The following is a 23,379-nucleotide window of genomic DNA, read 5'->3' on the forward strand; positions in this document are numbered from 1 at the left end:
TCAAACATGCTTGGACCAATGAGATTCCGCTTTTAAAACACACAGTGAAATCTCACAATCTCATTGGTTCAGCCATGTTTCACTGAATTACATTCTACATAATCGAATACAACTTTTGTGTTGTGCGACTGTGCGTGTTGGAGGAGAACTTAACTTGATTTCTTATTGTCATTGAGGTAATTTCTTCTCTAGCCTTTTCTGGTTGGTGGAATTCTTGTGTGTGTCCCATCTGTGTTCTAAGCATGGAGGTATGAATATAAATGGAGGAACAGATCCCTATCTCACCTGTACAAATGTTGGAAGACAAAATTTTCGAAAGTGTTCTTGTCATGGAGGTATGAATATAAATGGAGGAACAGATCCCTATCTCACCTGTACAAATGTTGGAAGACAAAATTTTCGAAAGGAAAAGAGGGGAAAAGTGCGTGATTTGAGCGCGAAATTTTGAATTATTTGAAATTTTGAAATGTAAACAAAATTGATAAGAGATAAAAGTTAGATTATTCGTCTAGCTCTTCTGCTTTTTTTGAGTTTGACACTTGGATTTTTCTTTTAATTCATGTAAGAATTTACTTAATGCTAATAAAATGCAATAGAATAATTATTTTAATTGCATAGTTCTTGTGTAAATTGTCTGACAGATTATTTAATTTCAGCCTCTTCCAGGGGGTTTTTTCACCTGCTATAGGTGCTGTACTGGTTTAATTCAGGCCAGGGAAATTTGTGCTTTAGCCCAACTCATTGGTGTAAAGGTTTCAAGCCCCAGTGTTAGCTGATTAAAAATTCTTCTTTTATAGGGGAAATAATATTAATATTACAAGTTTACGTACAGCCACATTTGAGGTCTGTTAGTAGTTTGGCCTTTTATTTTTAGGCAAAAAGAAAAATAGAGACCAGATGGAACAAATTAATGTGTTTGGGCCTTAGACTCGATCCAAATGAGGCACTCGGTAATGCTGTGATACTTGGGAAAATTCTCTGCTTCAACACATACATACTTTAATATAGGTATTAGATTGATTTTGTTTTAATTAACTTTTCTGAATCAAACAGGTGCTTTGTTGGTATTTGATGCTTTTATCATGGTATATTGGGTGTATTTACGATGTTTGTTCAATAAAACATCAGCCAAATTGTTTACAAACAGAAAGCAAGAGTGGCTTGTACGTAAGAGAATGTGTATTGTTTATAATTTCTTATTTATTTTAACTAGACGTCAATGAAATTTTAATGTATTCAATTCATAAATAATTTGAAGTAAACAATAGAAATTGGCTTCATATCTAATCAGAATCAGTGATGCTGATGTCAAATTATTGGATAAGGATGAATGATCAATGCTTTTTTCAAGAGATTTGATGGAGGGAACTGTAACTGCTAAGGTCTTAGTAGGAAGACAGGATAGGAGAAAGCCAGAGTTGGAGGTTTAATATAGGGAACTGTAACTGCTTTTATTATGTTAAGGCGGTCTCTTCCTGATCCCTTATGTGCCGCGTCCATTTTAATTTAGGACTATTGCACTGCAACTGTAACTGCTAAGGTCTTATCGCCTCGAAAGCGAAGAGAGAAAGAAGACAGGATAGGAGAAAGTCAACCATTCCGAGAACAAATCTCATCTGTACAGGATAAAGTTCGCCCCGGGCGGGAATCGAACCCACAACCTAGCGCGTACACAACAGGTGTGCTACTTAATCAATTGTTTGATGGTTTCTAATCCGAGAGTCAAGATCTTGTCTATATTTGGTTTGCAGCAAGTTAGAAGTGCTTATCTCGGTTCACAACTGGACGAGTGGGTGGTTCTCAACTTGGTATGGCAAAATTTTCTAGTCACTTCTAGATGTCCGATAGGTCTATTAATTATAGTACATAAAATTAATAGTACATACTCGTATATGGTGGGTTGAAATTTTCGATGGTCAGTTAGTTGTTAGTACCAAATCCAAAGTTTCAACCACAACAATCAATTGTTTGATGGTTTCTAACCCGAGAGTCAAGATCTTGTCTATATTTGGTTTGCAGCAAGTTAGAAGTGCTTATCTCGGTTCACAACTGGACGAGTGGGTGGTTCTCAACTTGGTGTGGCAAAATTTTCTAGTCACTTCTAGATGTCCGATAGGTCTATTAATTATAGTACATGAAATTAATAGTACATACTCGTATATGGTGGGTTGAAATTTTCGATGGTCAGTTAGTTGTTAGTACCAAATCCAAAGTTTCAACCACAAAATGGTCCGTGTGTGTGTCAGTAAAATATCTCGAGAACAGCATGAGCTAGAGATTTGAAATTTGGTTAAGATAGAATAATATAAGATAAGATAGAAACTATTCTATTCTGGCCTAAGGCTTCTACCAGTCTACCACTTTAGAGCACAAAATATAGCAACTTTCTGGGGGTAGTTTTTCTTTGTAGGTAGGTGTACTCGTATAGGTGTTTTTTTCTTTCAAATAATTGGGGTCGGCGAGAAAAAATCGTCCCCCCTCAATAAAATGCCGGTTACGGGCCTGTGGACAAATGATAATTTACTGTCAACACTGCGCTTGGAGTTGGAGCTGTACTGATTGCAATAAAGTATTACTGGCACCAATCAGAAGCGGTAAAATGCCGCCAACCGTTGCACCGATCTTAACCAAAAGTTTCGTCGTGTCGCATCCTTGTCACATTTGACATCTACATACCAAATTTCAAGTCTCTAGCTCTTACCGTTCTCGAGATATTTTTGTGTGTCGCATTCTTGTCACATTTGAAAGATACATACCAAATTTCAAGTCTCTAGCTCTTACCGTTCTCGAGATATTTTGTTTACAGACAGGACAGACAGACGGACCAATGGCTGAAACTTTGGATTTAGGCTCTAGGGATCTCAAAACGTGTTTTGACACTTTTGACACTAAAAACTGACCATCGAAAATTTGACCCGATTACATTACTTTCCTTCCTATAGGATAAGGAAAGTAAAAGGCGGAAAAATCAAAGTGTTGCTAATAGAACATTCATGTTACCACGAAGGACATGATAAAAATGTCACCCTCCTAAATATGGACATTTGGACATATCATCAAGAATCTCATTTTGGTCGTGATCAGTATACCAACAGTATCTCCAGATCTTAATATTTGATATACCTACTTGTTTTTTTTTTTTTATGAACATATTATTTCCGGTTTCTCGTTTCCATAATGGGTGTTATGTCTAGCTCTAGGGTTGCCAACTTTTTTTTTCCACCTTTACAATTTTTACCCGGGACAATTTTCCTTCTCTTTGGGGAAGATAAGACCGTAACAGACCATCAAACCTCTTTTTTATGTGGTTATAAAGTTTGCTTACTCGGAAAGGCCTTTGAGATATGTTATAGTCATATGATTCCGATGTACGAGTGTGACTTACCTGTAACAAGAAAACAAAGTCAACAAAATGGTAAGTTGCTAAGATAAAGAAATCTGGCTAAACTTGTAAAGTGAAAATGGTAAGTCTAGGGAAAATGATAAGTCAAAAAGATCTAGTACCTACTGTATGGGTAAATTAGTACTAGGTTTAATTTATTTCTTAATTTTCTTGTGATGTACAACAGCAAATAAGTAAAAGATCCAACCACTTCAGGTAACATCGTAATCATATGCAAGCAGAATACATCCGTGTATCCAACCATGATAACACATGAAGTAATCATTACCTAATTACATTTCAGATTCTCATTTAGCTGAGTTTACGGAGCGTGGGTCGTCTAGGTGCAGCCTCTGCAGAGATGCCGTCCTACTAGAATCTTACAACAACCTGCCATAAACTTCGCACTGTAATGAGAGAGACTTTAAATATAATGCTTCTCAAACTGTGTGTCGCGGTACCCTAGTTTGCCGTCGTCCTTGTACATAAAAAGCCCACTCTGGAGGCTTTGGTGCACCTAGGGTTGGGACATCGAGACGAAAACATCGATGTTCGATACATCGATGTTTTTAAACTTCGATATATCGAGTATCCGATGTATCGTAATCAAAAACATCGATGTTGACATCGATGTTTTTGTTCCGATGTATCGATGTTTTCAAAACATCGATTTCGATGTCCCAACCCTATAGGAGTGTAGGGGCAAACGGCCGTAAAAATTAGGATTAGCTTATATGAATCTAGGTAAGCCGCGCCGCGAGATTTGAGATTTCTTTACAAGAAACAGATCAGAATGAGATGATGAAACAAGAAATACAGAAGGCTATTGAGAAAAATAAAAGGCCTGCAGAGCTATTTTAATTATTTATTTTTTTATGGCTTTCTTGCAACAACCTGCCATAAACTTCGCACTGTAATGAGAGAGACTTTAAATATAATGCTTCTCAAACTGTGTGTCGCGGTACTCGCGGTACCCTAGTTTGCCGTCGTCCTTGTACATAAAAAGCCCACTCTGGAGGCTTTGGTGTAGGAGTGTAGGGGCAAACGGCCGTAAAAATTAGGATTAGCTTATACGAATCTAGGTAAGCCGCGCCGCGAGATTTGAGATTTCTTTACAAGAAACAGATCAGAATGAGATGATGAGACAAGAAATACAGAAGGCTATTGAGAAAAATAAAAGGCCTGCAGAGCTATTTTGTTTATTTATTATTTTTTTTTTTTTTATGGCTTTCTTTTGAGAAACAAGCTGGGTCCGTCCCTCCGGGAATCTTTTAGCCCGTAGTTTATTCGATCGTGATTAAAGAAAATCAGTACCTATGTACCTACCTAATTTGTTTAATATTCAGTTTATTATTATAGAAACAGATCAGAATGAGATGATGAGACAAGAAATACAGAGGGCTATTGAGAAAAATAAAAGGCCTGCAGAGCTATTTTATTTATTTATTTATTTATTTTTTTTTATGGCTTTCTTTTGAGAAACAAGCTGGGCCTGACCCTCCGGGAATCTTTTAGCCCGTAGTTTATTCGATCGTTTAAAGAAAATCAGTACCTATGTACCTACCTAATTTGTTTAATATTCAGTTTATTATTATTCTTGATTTGATTTTTCCCTGTTTAAAGTTCCCTAGCCTGACTAAGCTGATCTACTCCGTGTTTAAAGTTCCCCAGCCTGACTAGGCTGATCTACTCCGTGTTTAAAGTTCCCCAGCCAGAATAAGCTGGTCTACTCCGTGTTTAAAGTTCCCTAGCCTGACTAAGCTGATCTACTCCGTGTTTAAAGTTCCCTAGCCTGACTAAGCTGATCTACTCCGTGTTTAAAGTTCCCCAGCCAGACTAAGCTGATCTACTCCGTGTTTAAAAATCCCTAGCCTGACTAAGCTGATCTACTCCGTGTTCAAAGTTCCCCAGCCAGAATAAGCTGATCTACTCCGTGTTTAAAGTTCCCTAGCCTGACTAAGCTGATCTACTCCGTGTTTAAAGTTCCCCAGCCAGAATAAGCTGGTCTACTCCGTGTTTAAAGTTCCCTAGCCTGACTAAGCTGATCTACTCCGTGTTTAAAGTTCCCCAGCCAGAATAAGCTGGTCTACTCCGTGTTTAAAGTTCCCTAGCCTGACTAAGCTGATCTACTCCGTGTTTAAAGTTCCCCAGCCAGAATAAGCTGGTCTACTCCGTGTTTAAAGTTCCCTAGCCTGACTAAGCTGATCTACTCCGTGTTTAAAGTTCCCCAGCCAGAATAAGCTGGTCTACTCCGTGTTTAAAGTTCCCTAGCCTGACTAAGCTGATCTACTCCGTGTTTAAAGTTCCCCAGCCAGAATAAGCTGGTCTACTCCGTGTTTAAAGTTCCCTAGCCTGACTAAGCTGATCTACTCCGTGTTTAAAGTTCCCCAGCCAGAATAAGCTGGTCTACTCCGTGTTTAAAGTTCCCTAGCCTGACTAAGCTGATCTACTCCGTGTTTAAAGTTCCCCAGCCAGAATAAGCTGGTCTACTCCGTGTTTAAAGTTCCCTAGCCTGACTAAGCTGATCTACTCCGTGTTTAAAGTTCCCCAGCCAGAATAAGCTGGTCTACTCCGTGTTTAAAGTTCCCTAGCCTGACTAAGCTGATCTACTCCGTGTTTAAAGTTCCCCAGCCAGAATAAGCTGGTCTACTCCGTGTTTAAAGTTCCCTAGCCTGACTAAGCTGATCTACTCCGTGTTTAAAGTTCCCCAGCCAGAATAAGCTGGTCTACTCCGTGTTTAAAGTTCCCTAGCCTGACTAAGCTGATCTACTCCGTGTTTAAAGTTCCCCAGCCAGAATAAGCTGGTCTACTCCGTGTTTAAAGTTCCCTAGCCTGACTAAGCTGATCTACTCCGTGTTTAAAGTTCCCCAGCCAGAATAAGCTGGTCTACTCCGTGTTTAAAGTTCCCTAGCCTGACTAAGCTGATCTACTCCGTGTTTAAAGTTCCCCAGCCAGAATAAGCTGGTCTACTCCGTGTTTAAAGTTCCCTAGCCTGACTAAGCTGTGAATGGCTCTTGTTTTTATAATATAAGTAAGAAGATAGAAACTATTCTATTGTCTATTCTGGCCTAAGGCTTCTACCAGTCTACCACTTTAGAGCACAAAATATAGCAACTTTCTGGGGGTAGTTTTTCTTTGTAGGTAGTTTATAATATAAAGATAGAAACTATTCTATTCTGGCCTAAGGCTTCTACCAGTCTACCACTTTAGAGCACAAAATATAGCAACTTTCTGGGGGTAGTTTTTCTTTGTAGGTAGGTGTACTCGTATAGGTGTTTTTTTCCCTCAAATAATTGGGGTCGGCGAGAAAAAATCGTCCCCCCTCAATAAAATGCTGGTTACGGGCCTGTGGACAAATGATAATTTACTGTCAGCACTGCGCTTGGAGTTGGAGTTGTACTGATTGCAATAAAGTATTACTGGCACCAATCAGAACAATGCTTTGGCACAGCAGCGCGGTACCATTGGTTCACAGGCGGTTTACTTTCAAATAATTGGGGTCGGCGAGAAAAAATCGTCCCCCCTCAATAAAATGCCGGTTACGGGCCTGTGGACAAATGATAATTTACTGTCAACACTGCGCTTGGAGTTGGAGCTGTACTGATTGCAATAAAGTATTACTGGCACCAATCAGAACAATGCTTTGGCACAGCAGCGCGGTACCATTGGTTCACAGGCGGTTTATAACAATAGTCCGATGAGTAATCAAAGTCCTGGTTATCTATGCCACACGGTGCAGCGGTAGTGCAGATATAGGGTAAATTTTTGAACCGGATCAATGCCCGATCTTTAGGCCACGGGTTCGATTTCCGCCCGGGGCGGATGTTATCCTGAACGGATAATGTTCGTTCTCGGAATGGCTGGCTTTCTCCGATCCTGTCTTCCTTCTCTCTTCGATTCCGGGACGATAAGACCTTAACAGTTATAGTTCCCTCCATCAAATCTTTTGAAAATTATAATACCCAAGTACGTATACATATATGAGAGGCATCCTGTCTTCCTTCTCTCTTCGATTCCGGGACGATTCGATTCCTTAACAGTTACAGTTCCCTCCATCAAATCTTTTGAAAATTATAATACCCAAGTACGTATACATGTATGGGAGGCATACCCATCTGATGAGAGGCATACTACGGGATGGGCATGCTACGACACAGACCACATGCCTCTAATGTAGCAGTTGTTTTGCTATGAAATAAAAACGGCGGTGAAAAACTCATTTTTTTTTTTTTTTTTAATTTCCCAGTCAGACTAAGCTGATCTACTCCGTGTACTTCCTGGGTGCCGAGTCTTCGAAAGATTGCCGCGGTGGCAGGAACTTTGAGAAGCACTGCCTCAAAACATGTTTTCCATCGGCAATACGTTCAAAACGAACCTAAAATGGAGTTGAATGTTTGTTCAAATTCAGAATAAGCTGGTCTACTCCGTGTACTTCCTGGGTGCCGAGTCTTCGAAAGATTGCCGCGGTGGCAGAAACTTTGAGAAGCACTGCCTCAAAACATGTTTTCCATCGGCAATACGTTCAAAACGAACCTAAAATGGAGTTGAATGTTTGTTCAAATCATATAATATTGGACTTATGACAGTGAGATGTTTGGAATGATAATATCTGTTATTAAGTTACAAATTCACTTGTATGTGTTTTTAGTGGAATATAATTAAAGATCTGGGTAATTTGTTAAGTCAAATGGTTTTCCATGGCCTCTGTTCTCGTCACAAAACCTGTAGGTATGTGTTTTTAGTGGAATATAATTAAAGATCTGGGTAATTTGTTAAGTCAAATGGTTTTCCATGGCCTCTGTTCTCGTCACAAAACCTGTGGGAGACCTTATTCTTCATCCGTAAGCCTGTGAAGCAGTTGAAAACACTCATACACTCAAACAAGAAGTAATTAAAAATCTATTTAGATCCAATGGAGACGAGCCCCCCAGAACAATAGGGCTATTTAAATTATGGCTAAGTCTATTAGACAAATACAAAAGATAATGCAACCTCTATGTGGCCAGATCTGTGAAGAAGTTGAAAACACTCATACACTCAAACAAGAAGTAATTAAAAATCTATTTAGATCCAAGATCCAATGGAGCCGAGCCCCCCAGAACAATAGGGCTATTTAAATTATGGCTAAGTCTATTAGACAAATACAAAAGATAATGCAACCTCTATGTGGCCAGACAGGGCCGTATTTGGGGGTCCCGGCCTCGGGCTTCATATTTGCTCCCTATGGGGCTGATTCCGAAAATTTGGAGAATCTCCCCCCTCCCCCCCGGTATACACTGTTTGGCCCCCGGAATCCGGGTACAGGATCGGATAATACAATCGTATCCTCGCTTCTATCCCGATTCTACCCGGATAGAATCCTATTTTGGTTAAGTGAGTAAGGCCAGTCACTCACAATCAGATAGACCTGACAATTACACAGGTCCACCTGTCAGGTCTACCTGATGGACACACACACACACAATTATAGAAATGACACTAATTATATTGATAAGCAACGATAATCATGCCGAGCTCCTAGAAATATGTAGTTAGTAACATATACAATTGAAGGGTTTCTCATTTGAATTTCTCGAGAAATGGCCATTTTTATCCAAAAAGTGCCACTTCCCGGGGTCAAACCAGATTTTTAATGCCACCACTGGGGTGGGCCATATGCCCTTTTCTAATCCTACGATGGATCAGACTTCAAAAATTCCTAGCCGGACTTCTAGACTTATAATGCTGTATAAGTCTTCTAGGCTTATGGTGCTGTATAAGTCTTCTAGGCTATAAGTCGTTTTTGCGTCAAACACCTCAATTAATAGGAGAATCAAGGCAAGGAAGTTTCGTACAAAACCAACAAGATGATTCCAAGGTGTGACTGAAATTAATCATTTTGAACGCATGAAAGGATTTTAGATTACATCGAGCGAGGAGAAAATGTTCAAATGTTAAACAGAGAGTACATGATCCGCCAAAGTTCCACTCCCTTCTCAAACTCATAGCTGAGTCATCTTTCACTCTGGATATAATCCGCGACGTATCATCTAGATGAGCTATTGTTCTGTAAATGGGAGTCATAAATCACCGCAATCAGCAAGTACGAAACTCAAATTAATACTCCCTGTTATCATAGTAGTCACCCGCCACAAACGTAATAATCCTGTAGCTAACAGCAATCATTCTTTGGTAACAAACGTCAAGTATCATAACTTCTTAGTCGTTGGCAACAATCAGAGTGTCACATTTCGGTTGATTTTGGTAGAAACAATTATTAAGATTAATAGGCAAGGACGCAAGGAGGTCACTAAACAGCTCAGGAGATCATCAGGTGTTTGACAATTTTAAATGTTTGGCACTGACGGATAGAAATGACACTAATTATATTGATAAGGAACGATAATCATGCCGAGCTCTTAGAAATATATGTAGTTAGTAACATACAATTGAGGGGTTTCTCATTTGAATTTCTCGAGAAATGGCCCATTTTTATCCAAAAAGTGCCACTTCCCGGGGTCAAACTAGATTTTTAATGCCACCACTGGGGTGGACCATATGCCCCTTTCTAATCCTACGATGGATCAGACTTCGAAAATTGCTAGCCGGACTTCTAGACTTATGGTGCTGTATAAGTCTTCTAGGCTATAAGTCGTTTTTGCGTCAAACACCTCAATTAATAGGAGAATCAAGGCAAGGAAGTTTCGTACAAAACCAACAAGACGATTCCAAGGTGTGACTGAAATTGATCATTTTGAACGCATGAAAGGATTTTAGATTACATCGAGCGAGAAGAAAATGTTCAAATGTTAAACAGAGAGTACATGATCCGCCAAAGTTCCACTCCCTTCTCAAACTCATAGCTGAGTCATCTTTCACTCTGGATATAATCCGCGACGTATCATCTAGATGAGCTATTGTTCTGTAAATGGGAGTCATAAATCACCGCCATCAGCAATCAGCAAGTACGAAACTCAAATTAATACTCCCTGTTATCACAGTAGTCACCCGCCACAAACGTAATAATCCTGTAGCTAACAGCAATCATTCTTTGGTAACAAACGTCAAGTGTCATAACTTCTTAGTCGTTAGCAACAATCAGAGTGTCACATTTCGGTTGATTTTGGTAGAAACTATTAATTAAGATTAATAGGCAAGGACGCAAGGAGGTCACTAAACAGCTCAGGAGATCATCAGGTGTTTGACAATTTTAAATGTTTGGCACTGCTGATATTGTACGTGGGGACACGCGAATGAGGAACAAACAATGGCGTTATCTAAATGTTAATAACTTTGTTTGAATAAATCGAGATCTAAATGATTGTAACCCGTGAACTACTCAGGAACTATAGGAAGGATATTCGTATGTGTTTGCTTTGAAAAAAAGATAAGGAAGGTAAGTAAAGCAATTAACTCAGGATATTGCGTTCACTTTACGACTATTAGCATGTGAGTCATATAGCGATAAATGATAAGAAGTTATTACCTTATTGATATGAATGCCACCACCTTCCTCATAGATGGGATCATGTGGGGACACGCGAAGAGCTCAAATTTATTTTAATAATTGAATGAGGAACAAACAATGGCGTTATCTAAATGTTAATAACTTTGTTTGAATAAATCGAGATCTAAATGATTGTAACCCGTGAACTACTCGTATAGGAAGGATATTCGTATGTGTTTGCTTTGAAAAAAGATAAGGAAGGTAAGTAAAGCAATTAACTCAGGATATTGCGTTCACTTTACAACTATTAGCATTAGCATGTGAGTCATATAGCGATAAATGATAAGAAGTTATTACCTTATTGATATGAATGCCACCACCTTCCTCATAGATGGGATCATCCCAGCCTCCTGAAGATCCAGACGAACCTCTCCTGTTCGGATCCCAGGAATGTCGTCTGGAGAGGCCGTCCAAAGAATCCGTTGAAAATCGTCTCCGATTCAAAGAGTCTTTGCGGATGGACGCGTTCGAATTCAGAGAGTCCTTACGCGAATCCTTCCGTAGCGACGCGTTGGAATCTCGCCGCGCGGAAGTACCAGTGGAATCTTTGCGAACCAGCGAGCCTGATGAGGTGCCCAGGGAATCTTTCCTCAGTGAGGACGGGAAGGAGGAGACATGTGAAAGGTCTTTGACCCCGGAGCCGAGCACCAAGGAGTCACGTCGGCGCAGGCAGGCGGCAGGAACGGCATTAATCCCCGGGATAGAATCACGCCTACCGAGTGAATCCCGCCTTGCACTGAGGAGGTTCCCCATGGAGCCACGGCGCCCATGGATGTCACAGTCCTTCGAGTCCACCTCTACTATAGGGCTACTAAAGTGGACATGCTCATGGATGGAGGACCGCTTCCTCTGGGTTGCACTCTTGGCGGCGTCATCTAATTTTACATCTTGGAACAGAGCTTCCAGCCTTTTTAAAGCAGCTGCAGTTGCCGTCATGTTTGATCATTAATAAAATACGAAGAAATAAATAAAGACCAATATTGTTTTGGTTTTCACAAAGTGCACTTGGATACTATTTCAATTTATCTTAAATTAACTGAGAGAAGAAAATAAATAAAATATTGATTTATATTACAGCGAGCCACTGTCCAATAGTCCAAAGGATTTAAATTCCAACCGAGATAAATGTGAAATTTTTAAATAATTCCCTTTTGATATGCATAAAAATCTATATGTATTTCCATCAGCCCTTCTATGATTAACGGACAGATTGGAAAAGTGAGCACATACCAATGAGCTAGTCGAAATTTAATGCTGTACCGTTGACCGAAACAATATCATAGCTTATCACAGCTAGAAATGAGTTTAGTAGAAACAAAGGAACACTGTCGTAAAAGTTTCATTCCATTCATTACTCAGCTGGCAGAGGTAATAACTATTACATATATTATAGATTTCTTTAAAAAAAGTTTCAGTGAAATAATTACAGACACGGAAGAAAGCAAAGCGCAAAATTTGCGAGAAAAGAAATATCGGGAATGCGAGAAAGAAATATTCGTAATTACGTTTTGAAAATTGTGGCGAAGGCGACGGAATTCTTGTTCACCACATGCAATAATTTAGTCGGGGCGAATTAAAGACAATAAACTTTAATAGAGCACAAAACACACTCAAGGAAAGAATAGATCAACACTGAGGAATATCAAAAATATCGTTCCAGTAGAGCTAAAGAGTATCGGAGAGGCTATAGTCTCCAAGGTACTTTCCTTATCTGGCAAAACTTTGCAGAGTGGGGGACTGTGAGTGGAAGATAGTGTAAGGATACTTCAAGTGTATAATAATATGGAGTATTCTGGTACAACCACACATAGGTATCATGTACAGTTGTGTATGTTATTGTTAAAGTATCAAATACCATCTTCTCAAACACAGAGTTCACTGGAACTTCAGGTTTTTTATTTTTCAGAAACCGGTCGACTCAGTGGCAACAAAATCTCTGAGAAAAATATGATAATTGATGTAGAAATGAAAGTACTTTGAGATATTTTTGAAAAGCACAATACATGATTATTTTTTGTTTTCATAAAACTCGAGATCAGAATGGAACAGATTTTAAGACCAAAGAAAACTTTATCTAGACCGAATAAAAAGAATTCGACGGAAGAAAAGCAATATAAAGGAATGAAAGATTTGACGAGTGAGTATGATTCGTCATCAAACTTAATGTTGATTCCAATTGTGTGTCATCTTAAAAACCAAACAATTGAGAGTTGAGGGAAAACAGCCAAAGGACCGAAAATGGTAACTGCAATGGCATTTGAAAACCTGTCCCTCCAGGAACTCACACTGACCGTAACATTAACTGGTATAAGCATATAGGTATATCATATAATCTTGGTATTCTTGGTTGCTAGCTTGGATCACACATGGATTCAGCCGAGTCCAATCAATTAGAATTAAGAGGATCGTACCAATCACACGTCAGTATTCTTCTTCTTGTGAAGAAGAGTTGTAACCAAATCAAGGCTTTAAGTCTCCAATCTAGATATTGATTCCTTTTGAATCAGTCTTCTGTCATTCAAAAGTTGTGATCAAGACTTTCAAGTTTCCATTTCTATATTCAAAGCAGATAGAAGAATAATCCACACATGCTCGTGGACCGTCTGGCGAGGGATCGTCTGAAATACCGCGGTCTGTCAGTCGGACCGTGTCGTGTGTGGTGGGAAAGCTTCATACTTAGGTCTCTTAAGGGCCGTTTAGACGCTCAGTCCCGGACTGCAGTCCAGTGTGACAGAAACCAGCTCGCGTCCAAACGTTCAGTCCCGGTTTGCACAAACCTCAGTCTTGTGATAATTCTCGCCTTGTCACTTGCCTGTTCTGTGTCAGAGAAAAACACTGTTGTTATTACAAAAACTGAGTGAGGACTAACGGGAGGCTTGAGGTATGGACTGAATAGGTGTTTACACGTTCAAACTGGGTTTGTGTTTGTGCAAACCGGGTTTGACGTAAAAATCTTTGACCAGTTGAAGATTTTTTTGGTTTGCGCAAACGTTTGTGCAAACCATCAAACTAGTGTTTACACGCTCAAACTTTCATCAAACTTGGACGGCAGTCTGGACTGCAGTCCGGGACTGAGCGTCTAAACGGCCCTTTAGATGGTCTGAGAGACCTAGGTCTAGGTCTAAGCGTGAGTCTGTGAGTGGCTGGCATACTGGATCATTCTTATATCTGTTTTGTGACTCAATTAAGAACATTAATATTTCTGAAGTTTGAAGTTGCGTGAACATATTATATCCAGTATGAACTTTTTCAAGTCGCGTATGAATATCAAACTCCATACCCGGTGAATTAATCATGGGCATGATACACCTAGGAATGTATCACACATAGCTGACTCAAAAACCCACCGAGTATGGACAAATGAAACTGGCACTATACTATACTAACTCAACCACTATACTTGGCACAACGGAAGGTTGAAGGAACTCGGGTATGCGTATACTATCGTCCATGTTGGGAATCTCGCACATTTGATTTTTTGTTTTCATAAAACTCGAGATCAGAATGGAAAAGATTTTAAGACCAAAGAAAACTTTATCTAGACATTTTAGACCGAATAAAAAGAATTCGACGGAAGAAAAGCAATATAAAGGAATGAAAGATTTGACGAGTGTGTATGATTCGTCATCAAACTTAATGTTGATTCCAATTGTGTGTCATCTTAAAAACCAAACAATTGAGAGTTGAGGGAAAACAGCCAAAGGACCGAAAATGGTAACTGCAATGGCATTTGAAAACCTCTCCCTCCAGGAACTCACACTGACCGTAACATTAACTGGTATAAGCATATAGGTATATCATATAATCTCGGTATTCTTGGTTGCTAGTTTGGATCACACATGGATTCAGCCGAGTCCAATCAATTACAATTAAGAGGATCGTACCAATCACACGTCAGTATTCTTCTTCTTGTGAAGAAGAGTTGTAATCAAATCAAGGCTTTAAGTCTCCAATCTAGATATTGATTCCTTTTGAATCAGTCTTCTGTCATTCAAGAGTTGTGATCAAGACTTTCAAGTTTCCATTCCTATATTCAAAGCAGATAGAAGAATAATCCACTCATGCTCGTGGACCGTCTGGCGAGGGACCATCTGAAAGACCGCGGTCTGTCAGTCGGAACGTGTCGTGTGTGGCGGGAAAGCTTCATACTTAGGTCTCTTAAGGGCCGTTTAGACGCTCAGTCCCGGACTGCAGTCCAGTGTGACAGAAACCAGCTCGCGTCCAAACGTTCAGTCCCGATTCGCACAAACCTCAGTCTTGTGATAATTCTCGCCTTGTCACTTGCCTGTTCTGTGTCAGAGAAAAACACTGTTGTTATCACAAAAACTGAGTGAGGACTGACGGGGGTTGGAGGTATGGACTGAACAGGTGTTTACACGTTCAAACTGGGTTTGTGTTTGTGCAAACCGGGTTTGACGTAAAAATCTTTGACAAGTTGAAGATTTTTTTGGTTTGCGCAAACGTTTGTGCAAACCATCAAACTAGTGTTTACACGCTCAAACTTTCATCAATCTTGGACGGCAGTCTGGACTCAGTCCGGGACTGAGCGTCTAAACGGCCCTTTAGATGGTCTAAGAGACCTAGGTCTAGGTCTGAGCGTGAGTCTGTGAGTGGCTGGCATACTGGATCATTCTTATATCTGTTTTGTGACTCAACCACTATACTTGGCACAACGGAAGGTTGAAGGAACTCGGGTATGCGTATACTATCGTCCATGTTGGGAATCTCGCACATTTGTCTAGCTTCATTATCTGGCGTTCATTCGTCTAATCTACTGGCTTCCAATTGAACTCGCCACATGGAAAGGTCAAGTCGCTGCCATTTATCTCGGAGTTTTGCTGAGAAACTAGTACACTTGTGATGTGAGGAACTGTTGAGAAGATAAAGTGTGGTAAATTTCTTCTGTAGAGTTCTGAGGAAATAAAAGTGGCGAGGGCAGGACTCTTGGGCATGAGAATGACCATTGAGCAACTATCATGAAATAACACTAACGCCACAAGACAATGTCACCATGGAATTTAGCTAATAAAATTGCATTTTTCTCCAAGACCGTCACTGATCAAATACAGGGTGTCCCGCGAACGACTGTACAACGCTTGAGGGTTGATGCAGGACCTAAAGGGCTACCAGAAAAAGCTATCTGGACAGGTGGAAATAAAAGTGGCGAGGGCAGGACTCTTGGGCATGAGAATGACCATTGAGCAAGCCGCAATGCAGTAACCCCTATGAAAGAACTTCAACAATATTTTAATTTATTAATTTATTTATTTACGGGACTAACCCTTTTTTACAAAAATGACAATAAAAAAAAATACACTAAAACTAAACAAACACAAACAACAATCAAATACAGTAGAAAAAAAATAATAATAAAATGGAATATAAAAGGAAAGTAAAAAGTAATAAAGAGTAGGTGCTTAAATTTAAATAAAATTAAAATCGCCGTCATTGGCATTCCTGACCATTCTATTAAGAGGTGAGTGATAGCTGTAATTAGTGTTAACCTTTTCTCGGAATGAAATTCCATGACTATTCCATGACTTTTCAAGTTCCAGACGATTTCCATGAATTTTTCAGAAAATTAGGGGGCGGAGGTACTTAAAAAATAGTACGATTACCTCTTCATTTAAATAAAATATGCAATATGTAGATGTAGAGCGTCAAGGAATATGAGGGGGAATACGCCGCAGGCCGTTTTTCGGAAAAACTTGATAGCTTGATACCTATTTAATTTTAACATTTTAAATTTTTGACCGGGTGGAAAATTCCATGACTTTTCCAGGTTTTCCAGTATTTCCAGGTCGCGTATAAACCCTGTATCAATACATCGCGTCTAGCGTTGCGTCGTCATAGGTAATGTTCAGATTAACACAAACGCGGGTTTTCGAATTGCTTGCAGATCTTGTTTTTGCTGCAATAAATCATTAGAGGTCTACAAATTATTATCTTGGGTACCATCTACAGACCTAGACGTGTGTAAATCATATCTCACCTGACTTTTTTGATTTTCACCACTTTTTGTTAACATTTCCCCTGACTTTTCCAGTTTTGACAAAATTCCCTGACAATTCCCGGTTTTCCAGACTGCCTGTACAAATCATATCAGGGGGTGTTTTGGAGAGCTACAGGTCTACAAAACATCTTTCAGGTATCGAAACTGTATGTCTAGTATCTAGAGGTCTGTAAATCATATCTCTCCGAGTGATTTCAATAGATAATTGCCTGATTACATTATGATGATCATTGATATGAGTCCGATTTTCAATCAAATACAGTAGAAAAAAAATAATAAAATGAAATAGAAAAGGAAAGTAAAAAGTAATAAAGAGTAGGTGTTTAAATTTAAATAGAATTAAAATCGCCGTCATTGGCATTTTTGACCATTCTATTAAGAGGTGAGTGATAGCTGTAATTAGTGTGACATGAGCTCACGTAGAATATACATAAAGAAGGCTAACAAAAGCTAGGGTGGTGGGTTAGACGGTGCGGTGGAGGGGTTTAGCCCAATGCAATTTTTCGTTTAAAAACTTCAGTTTTAATTCAACTATTAGATTGAACAACAAAAGGTTGAATCATGAGAACGTGCCTTACGTATGAATGCTAGAAACAGTTAGAGATCTCGTCATTTGATCTTTCATCCATGTGTTGGTAACCTTTGTTTTCTAGCCAAGTATTGGCCAAGCTATACCCATAGGGTGAAAGTGTGCACAGTGACTCCTATAGGATTTTTGAATCAGTTGTTCTCTTTGGATAAGTCGCTAGCTCGCTAGTCGTGTACAGGGGCACTTTGTTGTTCCAGCTTTATAGTTATCAAGAGTTTCAAATATGTTCGCTGGACCCTATTCCAAACTGTATGGTATGGAATAGTAAGAGGTAAAATTTAGCAGGGCAGCCACGTTAGTTTGGAGAGTAGCGAGTCTGCCTTATAATCGCAAGATCGCGGGTTCGATTTCCGCCCGGGGTGAATTTTATTATCCTGAACAGATAAGGTTCTCGGAACGGCTGGCATTCTACTATCCTGTCTTCCTTCGCTTTCGGGACGATAAAACCTTAGCCGTTCCTAAAACTTGTGGTACCCACCCCATCGCTTATTTTCTCGGTGTACTCTGAGCTCTATGAGATGAAGGCTCCTGATGGGTTTTCATGTTTTCAAGCGTGCACCATAGATAAGTCACAACACAACGATTAATACCAAGTACCTGGGTCGCCCATTACATGATGAAAAGTGCACCTAATCAATTGCTATGAGGTCACCTTGGGGAAATTCCCCTACTCCCATTATAATTGCGTCTTGAAACAACATACAACACGATCTTTGCGATCTTGATGATGATGCATACGAAAACTTATTGTAGTATATTTATATTGTTTTATATCATGACAAAGTTATTTAAATAATGACAGTTACCTACTTTGAATTATATTATAACATGACCTAAGATATATGATAAATAATATATTATTACATATTAGACTATGACAACTTTTAATTTTAATAATAGAACACGTTCATTGTACCATAATATCATAAAGAATAATTATTTTGAATTTTATATGATTTAGATTTCCTATTCCAAACTGAGTCTGCCTTATAATCGCAAGATCGCGGGTTCGATTTCCGCCCAGGGTGAATTTTATTATCCTGAACAGATAAGGTTTTCGGAAGAGCTGGCATTCTACTATCCTGTCTTCCTTCGCTTTCGGGACGATAAGACCTTAGCCGTTCTTAAAACTTGTGGTACGCACCCCATCGCTTATTACTTTCCTTATCCTATAGGAAGGAAAGTAATGTAATTTTTTCGGTGTACTCTGAACTATATGAAATGAAGGCTCCTGATGGGTTTTCATGTTTGCAAGCGTGCACCATAGATAAGTCACAACACAACGATTAATACCAAGTACCTGGGTCGCCCATTACATGATGAAAAGTGCACCTAATCAATTGCTATGAGGTCACCTTGGGGAAATTCCCCTACTCCCATTATAATTGCGTCTTGAAACAACATACAACACGATCTTTGCGATCTTGATGATGATGCATACGAAAACTTATTGTAGTATATTTATATTGTTTTATATCATGACAAAGTTATTTAAATAATGACAGTTACCTACTTTGAATTATATTATAACATGACCTAAGATATATGATAAATAATATATTATTACATATTAGACTATGACAACTTTTAATTTTAATAATAGAACACGTTCATTGTACCATAATATCATAAAGAATAATTATTTTGAATTTTATATGATTTAGATTAGAAATTGACCATTGTACAATGTACTTTCATGTATTTTATGTGCAAATAAAACGTATATTAACTACGATGATGCGGCTGATGCTGATAATGATGAAGAATAAGATTTGGCAATTTTGTTCGCGGATTTTGCGATTATGTTCGCGGATTTGGCAATTATGTTCGCGGATTCGCGTCCCGAATCGACATTTGTTATACATAGAGAAGCAACAGGTCTCCAGTTATTTCACGAAGTATAAGAACCGACAACCCAGTCACTCCCACAAACCTGACACTCAATTAATTTCCCATATTGACAATCCATTATTGTCTATCAAAAACAATATAACAATCAAAATAGAACAACCAACGAAAACAACAACAACAATGAATGATTCTAAAGATATTATAACAATCAAAATAGATCAACAATGATTGTAAAGATATTTCAAATATTTCGGAGTGTGGGATTCGCGAGGTTCTTCTTTGGGCAAATGGATCGGAATTCTATAAATTAATATTGACGATCATGATGGGAGTTTTAATTGTTTATGAGGAATTTGGTTCGTCATTTTTCCATCATGGATTTTAGGAGACCTGCCATACAGGATGGGCCAGACATTTCAGTCCTAGAGTCACGATACTTAAGAAGACAATAAGTGGAAAAAACCAACTTAATTGGTCAATGGCATATTTGGCCATTGACATGGTATACATATTTGGGCATACTTTGGAGCACTTTGGCCAATTAGTGAAAGGCGTATGAGACAGTGTAGTGTGCGGCCACAACGGCGACCATAGACCATCGACCCTCACCGAGAAAAAGACTTGGCTCAATTTCTTCTTTTCCTGCGAGGGTCGGTACTTCGGTCGGAGCTATGGTCAATGCTCAGTTGAGGACACTTCTATTCATTAGCATGGTTTGGTTATTTTCTCTTGGGTCGGTAGTGGGCCATTATGGTCGATGGCCGGTTCTCCGTTGTGGTCTTGTGAACGAATACTAAGATGGTTTATAACTTATGACTTGTATGAGAAATATTCGCCATATAGCTACCTTGAGAACATTTAGGGTTAATCTGAAAAATCGATATCATACTACAAAGCCTTGTAGAAATACGTTTCATTTTTCACAGCATGACAAACGCTGTGATATGGCAAGTGTGTAGTTGTGTACTTTGGGTGAGTAGGTTGAACATAATCATGATCATCTTAACCAGATACATACATCGTATGGGGGAGATCATTCCAAGTTTGTCATTACATGGTTTCAGTACGGTAAAGTTAACACAACATATGTATATGGGGGGAAGCTGCCATTTTTTTTTTTTTTTTTTTTTTTTCTTACCAAATTCTTTTTTCCTTAAAAATTGAAATGAGCTCGCGGGCCGCACAAAAGGAGTTGCTGGGCCGTAGTTTGTCCACACCTGCTATGTATGGTCAATCAGTCAAATTTCGCCTGGTGAGGATTAAAATTAAAAGTAAAAATTTTGAAACCACAAAAGAGAAACATGTCAGAAATCCACAGAATTTAAAAGCAAAAGATGAAATATAGTCAATCCTCATGTTCTAAGGAACTGAGAATCTAATGAATATTAGGAATTATGATGAATTTAATGGTGAAGAAATTACCTTCTTCTTTCTACCTGAAGGAGTTTGATAGAGGGAACAGGGGAACTGTATCGTTCCAAGAACAAAGATAGAATGAGGACAGGATAGGAGAAAGCCTACCGTTCCGAGGAGGAACTCTATTTTTTAGGATAAAGATTGACCCCCTCCAAGTAATCTAAGTTGGCTTTTATTATATTCTGTATAAATTGTTTTATTTTATTCATTCTGCAATCTGTATGCTGTCATTTTTAATTGAATAAAGTGAGAGTGTTTTGCACAAGAGTATTCCAATATCAAAGATGAACTAGAAAATTGAACCAGCAACCAGCTGAACCAGCAACCAGCCTCCTAGCGCAATGATGAAGCTGATAGCTTTATGATGCCAATATGTTAGTAAAGATTTTATATCTGCCATAACACGGAGTTAGAGATTCATTTAATATCTTCATTTCAACTTTATCATGTTTGTCCAAACAAGAAAACAGATCAAGTAGCAGAGTTATTGAGGACTATTAAGGAGGGGGCATTTTGATCCTCATAATTTTTAGAATAGTGTTACTAGCTGAATTCCGTTGCTTTGCTCCGGAATCCCGCTAGTTCTCCCTCAAATCTTGGCCATGGGTCACACAATCTTTACACTTTTTTCTCGGTCTCCCTCGTCCTTTTCTAGCCCTCCCCAAGGTCCCATTTTAATCCCAGTCCCTGACTGGTGCAAATCCAGTCTACAGATTATGAAAAACATGGTCCAGCTTTTAATCAATAAATCATAGTTATTTATTAGGACTTGATATTCAATATTTATTGGGGCTCACGATATTGCTTTAGGTATTTATTAGGACTCGATATTGCAATGTTCACGCTCCTAGGCTTGAAAAAACTAGAAGAGCGACACCACGCCCCTATGATATCTCTGTTCTGATATTGGATAGAAACGTATACCTGATATTTGATATCTCTGTTTTGAAATTGGATCATATTGGATAGAAATCTAAAACCGACACAATATTTTCCAATTAGATTCTCGGTCAACACGGGGTTCTATCTCGAGAACCACAACACCTAGAAAGCTTAAATTTGGTAGGAATATTCCTTTTATGGTCTGGGTGTGCAATAAGAAAGGATTTTGCGAAAATCTAAACCGGTCCTGAGATATGATCAATTTTTGATCGCTAAAATCACCATAAGAAATACACAGAGTGCAGAGACTGCGGGAGAGAAAACTTTTCCTCGCTCGCCTAATATTTGAGTTTCGTTTATGTTTTTAGTTTGATAACTACAAGTTCGGCCATGCCTTTTCCACAAGTTTGGCCATGCCTCGGGATGAACTAGCGGGATTCCGGAGCGAAGCGACGGAATTCAGCTAGTGTTATACAAATTCATTTTATTGATCTCTTCTTTGTGCCAAGTATCACAGTGCCAACTTGCCAAGTACTTCTTTTTTTCACTACTGATGAACTATTTCTCCTGATGGACCAATAAACTTGAAATTACCTAATGTAAAATTAAAGTTACATTCTTTTGCATACGAAAACACTTAGGCAGATGCTTTTATTTTGAATTTACATACCTAGAGTCCTCGAGACTTTCTTTTCACATGCTTTATTTAACTCGAGATCTCGTTTTTTTTTTTTTTTTTTTTTTTTTTTTTTGAAAATTTAGACCTGCTAATAATGCTATACAAATTCATTTTATTGATTTCTTCTTTGTGCCAAGTATCGTAGTGCCAACTTGCCAAGTACTTCTTTTTTTCACTACTGATGAATTATGTCTCCTGATGGACCAATAAACTTGAAATTACCTAATATAAAATTAAAGTTACATTCTTTTGCATACGAAAACACTTAGGCAGATGCTTTTATTTTGAATTTACATACCTACCTAGAGTCCTAGAGACTTTCTTTTCACATGCTTTATTTAACTTGAGATCTCGTTTTTTTTTTTTTTTTTTTTTTTTTTTTTTGTAAATATAGACCATATTTTGTAGGTTAAATTTTGATCTTTTTTTTTTTTTTTTTTTTTTTTTTTTTTTGTATGTAAATATAGACCATATCTTGTAGGTAGGTAACTAACTTTTGAGATAATACTCGTATGAGGTAGTACCTATTATTGAAGTAAGTATTTAAAATGCTCACACATACAACATACAGGGTGTTTCACACATACAACATACGCGATGTATTGATACAGGGTTTATACGCGACCTGGAAATACTGGAAAACCTGGAAAAGTCAAGGAATCTGAAAATCGGCGAAAAAGAAATGGAAAATCGTGAAATTTTAAAGAAAACCTGGAAAAGTCAAGGAATCTGAAAATCGGCGAAAAAGAAATGGAAAATCGTGAAATTTTAAAGAAAACCTGGAAAAGTCATGGAATTTTCCACCCGGTCAAAAATTTTGCTCACACACAACGTATTTTTTCATTTTCAAGGGGAACCTATTTCTAGGGGATCTCAATTTTTCGACACTATCAGGGGCAGTCCCAGAGGGGTCAAATTTAAAATCTTAGATGGGAACCCCCTACTTGTAAACTTGTAATGTTGTAATACATCATATCATAGATCAAATTCAGAAAATAATAATAAAAATCCTCTTTACACATTTTTATTATTATTATTATTTTTTTTTAAATATATTTTTTAAATTAAATTTTCCTTAAAA

The 23,379-nt window shown here is 38.5% G+C and overlaps 1 protein-coding gene across 1 annotated transcript in view; it reads right to left on the bottom strand.

Moving 5' to 3' along the window:
• The window catches only part of LOC108251946, an 82,492-nt gene extending 69,922 nt beyond the window's left edge, over positions 1–12,570 (bottom strand). Inside the window, exons 1-2 of the mRNA XM_026820929.1 lie at positions 12,374–12,570; positions 11,166–11,904 (exon numbers count right to left, since the gene is read on the bottom strand). Coding sequence (XP_026676730.1) covers positions 11,166–11,804 — 639 coding nt within the window. The 5' untranslated portion in view covers positions 11,805–11,904; positions 12,374–12,570. The remainder of the gene's footprint in view (positions 1–11,165; positions 11,905–12,373) is intronic.
• Positions 12,571–23,379: the final 10,809 nt, after the last annotated feature.

This window comes from Diaphorina citri, unplaced genomic scaffold (genome assembly GCF_000475195.1).
Source record: "Diaphorina citri unplaced genomic scaffold, Diaci psyllid genome assembly version 1.1 scaffold186, whole genome shotgun sequence".
NCBI classification, from domain to species: Eukaryota; Metazoa; Arthropoda; class Insecta; order Hemiptera; family Psyllidae; genus Diaphorina; species Diaphorina citri.